This window comes from Brachyhypopomus gauderio, chromosome 12 (genome assembly GCF_052324685.1).
Source record: "Brachyhypopomus gauderio isolate BG-103 chromosome 12, BGAUD_0.2, whole genome shotgun sequence".
NCBI classification, from domain to species: domain Eukaryota; kingdom Metazoa; phylum Chordata; class Actinopteri; order Gymnotiformes; family Hypopomidae; genus Brachyhypopomus; species Brachyhypopomus gauderio.
In genome coordinates this window covers 24,617,779-24,624,361 of record NC_135222.1, presented here as the reverse complement: position 1 = coordinate 24,624,361, position 6,583 = coordinate 24,617,779, and the positions used below count along the sequence as shown (strand labels likewise).

Below are 6,583 nucleotides of genomic sequence, written 5' to 3'. Positions count from 1 at the left end.
ATGACCTAGCTAATCAAAACACCTCTCTCACATGACAACAATGGGATCTTCCTGTGACCTGAGACTGCTAAATAAATAAATTAAATTAAATTCACAACACTAGTAATACAATCAATAAATGAGTACTATTTCAATGTACAGCATATAAAAGATGGGTGGGTAATTAATGCAATATTTCTTTAGCTTTTAGCAATCTATTGTTCTATATACAAAACATAGAGGTTTGATTATGTGTTTGGTGTTACAGCCACCTGAACCCCACAATGAGCACAGGCACTTCAGACCGATTCCTGCTACTGAACTGTGTCAAAATGAGAGATGAATAACAAGATGCCAGACTTCCCGGGTGTGGAGTGATTTTAAACAGTGTCATAATGGAGTTGACACTTAATGGTATTGAATGAACCAGTGTTTTTTCCAGAGGGTTACATGGTGGCAGTAAATGTAGTTTGACAAATTTTATCATGAAATTAAAAATAATTAAAATAATTTAGCCCAGACTGAAACATATTTTCATGGTTACACCAAAAAAGCACAGTTCATAAATAATCTAAGGAGAAAGAAAATGACACAGTGAAATATTCAAATTTTGAACATGTACAGAATTTAGAAAATAAAAACATACAAAACCTAGATTGAAGCTCGTCTCTTGGCAAAAATGGCTTGGCAAAAAAAAAAAAAAATAGCAAAAGGATCTCTGCTGACCTGGGATCAGTTACAATGTGTTTTTCAGTGCGCCTTCTTGGCTCCCATGCAGAGGAATAAAAGGGAGCAGGTGCAGCTCTCTCCTTAAATGGTAATGAGCCACGTCATGTGACGCATGCGGGATCCAACAACACAGGCTCACCAGGAAAATGGAGGCAGGGCAGGCATAGAGAAACAGACAACGCAGGTTCAGCAGCACAGAGCAAATATCCCCAGGAAGTGATGATTTAGGCAGTCAGCACATTTGGAACCATGACATTCTGCAAAACCACAGAATAGCAGACTGCAGATTGAAAGAGGAATCAAAACAGTCTTCATTTTTTCTCACCTAATACTAGAAGGTAAGTGAAGGAGCAGCACTGATTCTGTATTTGGCTTCTGCTTATGGCCTTTCGTGAAGCAGGATGCATCATCATTAGAGGAATAACTGTGTCTCTCAGTAGGTTTAGTGCTCTGATATATGATGAATGGAGGTATTTACTGAGCAAAGCTATCAAAACAAAACAAAACATGTAAACAAAAGCCCTGCTATAATGCGATATTTGATTGAGAAAATATAGTAATATAAAATATTTTATTTAACAATTGGTTCATGCTTCTGAACGCTAGAGGGAGAATACATACATTTTAATTTAAAAAATAAAATGAAAAATATCAGTGTTATGATGGTTTGCTGTGCTTGGTCATTCCAATAGCTGTGCATCTCTCTATCCTTTCATTCTATCCTGGGTCCTTGCAGTGTGTGTGTGTGTGTGTGCGCGCGCGTTTGTGTGTGTGTGTGTGTGTGTGTGTGTGGGGGGGGGGGTTGAAGCAGCTGCAGTCCCCCACACCACTAAGCCCAGCAGGGCACTGATGATGGGGCGCTATCTAGCTGCTAATTACCATATCACTCACTCAGCTCCATTAAACACAAGACTCTTTTAGTGCATATAAGATGGGACACTTCAATAAATAGTCTATCTGTCTTCCTAGCGCCATTCTAGTCTCATCCTGACTTAGAATATGATGTTGCAGGCTGCAGTTTTCTGAGATTTCAATGTTGCCTGTGTGTGTAAAGCCTCTTCCAGAGGAGGGCGATATGGAGTCTGCCTCTGCGCTCGGAGAAGGGAGAACGTGTAAGTGCCCGTGCAGCGTATATACGCCCCATCCATGCTTCAGTAGTGCACAGAAACATCTCCCAGTACAATCATTAAACAGAGAAATGGATGTACCAGCCAGCTGTGCTTGTAGTTCTACAATATTCATGTTCATTGTGCAGCACCTCCAAGCTCCCTTCATATTGGGGGTGCTGGTGGAGGTTCCAGCCATCGGAAGCGCCGTACCCTTGTGGCACCAGACATGAGCCTGTCTCTGGACCAGAGCGAAGGATCCCTGTTGTCCGATGACTTCCTGGACACACCTGATGACCTGGACATTAATGTCGATGACATCGAAACTCCGGATGAAACAGACTCCCTGGAGTTCATTGGCAGTGGCAATGACATAGAATGGGAAGGTCAGTTTTGGAATGATTGATTGTTTTTGTTTACTCCCTGTCCTCCGTAAGGTGAACATCTGATGTGTTGACTGTTTGATGTTGTATTGTTTGTCTTGTGTAGTTGTACCTCAGTGTGGTTAGGTGTGTGTATTATATATATATATATATATATATATATATATATATATATATATATATATATATATATATACATAATGATATGATGTACTACAGTCATGGTCTGGTGGTAGGGAACTGGTCTTGTGACCAGAGGGTTGTGGGTTCGATTCCCAGACCTGAGGCCATGACTGAGGTGCCCTTGAGCAAGGCACCTAACCCCAACTGCTCCCCGGGCGCCGGGTTAGGGCTGCCCACCGCTCTGGGCACGTGTGTACAGATGGGTAAAAAGCGAAAAATTTAGATTGTGGTGGAAAAAAATCACAATTAACAAAATATGGCACATTTCCACTGGAATTTTACATTATTTTTTATGTTACAATACACTGCAGTTACTCACTGGTATCATACTTGCTGGCTGCAGTGCTGCTCTCTTTTAGTGTGTATATCATATGGTTCCAGACGACACACCGGTAGCCTCTGCTAAGCCAGGGCCCACCGATGGGGCCGAGGATGCGGGTGAGGACACCGGCAACGGGCGTCTGTGGAGGACGGTCATCATTGGCGAGCAGGAGCACCGTATCGACATGCAGGTCATTCGACCTTACGTGCGGGTCATCTCTCACGGGGGTGAGTCCACGTGCCTGTGTTCTCAGTCTCATGGCTAATGGTTGCACTGTGGACTTTCCCCCCACTGTAATATCATGCCACTTCCTGCTCTCATCTTGTAGGTTACTATGGTGAGGGTCTGAACGCCATCATTGTGTTCTCGGCGTGCTACCTGCCTGATAGCAGCTGCCCAGATTACCATTACGTCATGGAAAACCTCTTTTTGTAAGTGACTGACATGTGCATTCTACATATGGAGTGTTTATACTGCATTATGATGTATTGCCCAAGTTGTCTTAATGGGTTCTTTGTTTAGCAATGTGCCAGCTGTTATCTTTTTAGGATATCCACTCGTCATAAGCTCTGGGAAACCCTTGCCTCTTGTCCAGATTTCCCTTGTCCTGACTTTGCATATAACGTTTGTAATGACGATTACATTTGTCTGTCTTATGTCCTCTCTCGTTCTATACTAAGGTATGTAGTGAGTAGCCTGGAGATGCTTGTAGCTGAGGATTACATGATAATCTACATGAACGGGGGAACCCCACGCAGTAAAATGCCTGGCATCAGCTGGCTAAAAAAGTGCTATCAGATGATTGACAGAAGGTAAGCACTCTTCCAACTGTTCAACCATTATGAATTTTAACATGGCTACGTGCATGTGACGGTAAGGTCACAGGGAAACATGATTGAGATGACCTTTGCAGTTACGTGTAAATATTTGCTTACAGATTGAGAAAGAATCTCAAGTCTCTGATTATTGCACATCCTTCTTGGTTCATACGCACTGTTCTGGCCATCTCCAGACCCTTTATCAGGTAGGACCAGCACCTTAATTGCCATCATCACCTCTATTCTCAGTCTAAATTCTGCAAGAAGAGTCTAAGATATATGTTTTAAAACAAAATAAAACACCTCTAAATTCATTCTTAATTGGTAATAATACTGATTCAAGTAGAAACTGTCTTATGTTTTAAAACTAATCATTATTAAGAGAGGTAATAATTAACTGTTTAATGGTATAAATATTTACAGAAAGTCACTACAACTTACAACATGTAATCGACATCGATCATATAAAATCTCACAAATGTATTTTGAATACTGTCTCTTCATTTGTGCAGTGTGAAGTTCATGAACAAAATTCGCTATGTGCACAGCTTAGAGGAACTGGAGCAGATTGTTCCTATAGAGCACATTCACATCCCTGAGAGTGTTATAACGTAAGCCCTCTACATCTGTAGGCAGGCACTGCATACAACAAGCACGAGCATATTGGTGTTTATGGTTCAAGACTTTTTTCATTCATTTGCTGTTTGCTCATTTCAGGTATGATGAAGAAAGGATCAAGGCACGAAAAGAACGGTAATCCTGATCACCCAAATGATATTGTGACATATTTTTGCGGTGAAATAGCCGCGCTGCTTTGAACTGGACAGAATTCCAGAAGCTAATTTACCCATGATGCTCTTGTCTGTTTAGAATGGAACAGGAAGAGAGAGCGCATCAGCCTCAGGAACAGGAAGAGTCAGCCATTACAGACAGGTAAGTGGACATGGAAATCAGTGAATAATCACTGCAGAATTATTTATAATGTGGCCATTTGTCAACAGTACTATTGGCTCTCCATTTTTATGCTGACAATGACAGTAAATTAAAAATGAAATGATCTGCCTGTCTCCAGGCCAGCAACAGAAACAGCAATTGAGGAGCCAGTTCTGTGAGGGAGACAGCTGCTCGGCTTTGCAGAAGAATGACTTACATGCTGGTCTAAGACCAGCGTCCTCTCTCTCTGTCAAGCTGTATAAATCACTTACTGTTCTAAGATCAGCGAAAAAGGGTAAATTTTACTGAATGTATAGAGGGAAGGAAAGCAAGGCACAATATTCAAAGATTTCTCACAGCTTCTACTTGGTGGCACTTCACCCAGAGAAATGTTTCTGTACTCTGTAGCAGGACGTGTAATCTCCACAGTTGTGTCCTCTGTACTGCAACTCCCCAGCAATGATCCACCCCTTAATATGCTGATTTCTGCTTTCCAACTCTGCCATTAGTCAGTGCCATGTTAAGGAACGCTGCATCACCTACCTGTACAACAACATGGATGTGTCTGCTCAAAAGCGAGGTTTAAAACAATGCATGCAAGATTTTGGACCATTGTGATGGCCATTCTTTACATCATGTATATTCGCCTGGCTAGAAAGTATCATTATTCTGTTCTGAAGCTTGTTTATGGGTTTTCCGTTTAAAAATTTGGAGGCCTTTTTGAAAATGAATGCTTTCTTCCCCTTTATCATGGTTAATTATTGGCTTTTAAAATTAATACTTTTCAGAGGAGTGCCAATCAGTACTTACTGAAAAAGAGGCTTGACTTGGCGCAGATGTGTACAATGAGAATTTTATGTTGCCTTATGTTTTGACTGTTTCAAAATAAAATACACCAGTATATGTCTAGCATCATCCTGGCCTTGGCCTATGTTTGTTGTATTTCTCTTAACAAATAAAAACATTAAATAAAAATAAAAATATTCACAATAATATATATTGTTTCACACACAAAATAATATTTTATATGATTGGGGGGGGATATGTCCTCCCCAATAATCCCTGTTCATACTACACCCCCCACACCTTTTTGGCTACACAATAAACTCAGGTGTTGTCTAGCAAAAATGCAAAATTGATGATGAGAAACTCTTATTAGTATATACTGTGACCACATATACACTGAGTAATGTGCTCTAACATTGGTTACTTCACCAATGTGTCCACAAGTTACGTAACACCTCTATATTGACCTAAATAAAGGCTAATGCTTACTATTGTTATAGACAACTCTTGTACATTGTGTACATTGGAGTAATGATATAACATAAATATTAGTCTTGTATGCTATACAAGCTATATTGGTTGATTTATGGCACATGTGTCAAAGTCAAGGCCCGCGGGCCAGAACCGGCCCGCGAATTGATTATCTATGGCTCCCTGGATGATATTTAATTACTAACCGGCCCGCAGGCCACAGCCGCCCGATGGTGTTTTGCACGCACAAACATTACATTCCCCACAATGCAACGGTAGCCCGCGCAGTCACTGCAGCGCGCACAAGCGGCGAGGGTCTGCGCGGCGAAAATGACGTAATCGCAGTGACTCCGCCCGTGCGCGAGGGCGTCGCGCGCTGTCGATTCGCAAGGTCGTGCACCTCTCGAATTTTGTAACTGCGCACACCAGTTAAACTTAATTAAGTTAAATATTTATACATATAGTTGAAATGATTCGAAATTATTCGCTTTTTTATTCACATTATTTAATGGTTGTTTATTTTCAAAACGCCCAATCTTGACGTCTTCACGTTCTCTCATGTTTCATCCTGGAATTACAAGAGGCTCGTATAGAACTGTTCAGTCAGACAGATATTGGTTGTGAAACGAAGTAGTTACAATTTCAAGCATTTTCAAGTACTTTAGCCTAAATTCCAGCACTTTTCAAACATTTATTACTTTATTCATTTAATGTACAGGACATGTTTTCTTTGAAGGAAGTTTGTTTTTATCTGTTTGCTTGTTGAAAAATGTTTTCACTTGAAATTACTGACAGATCCATAAGAAAATATTGCTTTATTCATTTAAGCATTAAATAATATACACTGTGTTAGGTCTTGGTTCAATAGGCTAT

At 40.7% G+C, this 6,583-nt stretch overlaps 1 protein-coding gene across 1 annotated transcript; it reads left to right on the top strand.

Moving 5' to 3' along the window:
* The first annotated feature begins 808 nt into the window (after positions 1 to 808).
* atcaya (ATCAY kinesin light chain interacting caytaxin a) lies at positions 809 to 5,368 on the top strand. The gene is made up of 11 exons (XM_077024059.1): positions 809 to 1,046; positions 1,763 to 1,820; positions 1,964 to 2,200; positions 2,762 to 2,929; positions 3,031 to 3,133; positions 3,383 to 3,514; positions 3,640 to 3,726; positions 4,033 to 4,131; positions 4,238 to 4,273; positions 4,391 to 4,453; positions 4,593 to 5,368. Exons 2-11 carry the CDS (start codon positions 1,784 to 1,786, stop codon positions 4,630 to 4,632), a joined length of 1,002 nt encoding a protein of 333 aa, XP_076880174.1. The 5' UTR covers positions 809 to 1,046; positions 1,763 to 1,783; the 3' UTR covers positions 4,633 to 5,368.
* The last annotated feature ends 1,215 nt before the right edge of the window (positions 5,369 to 6,583 follow it).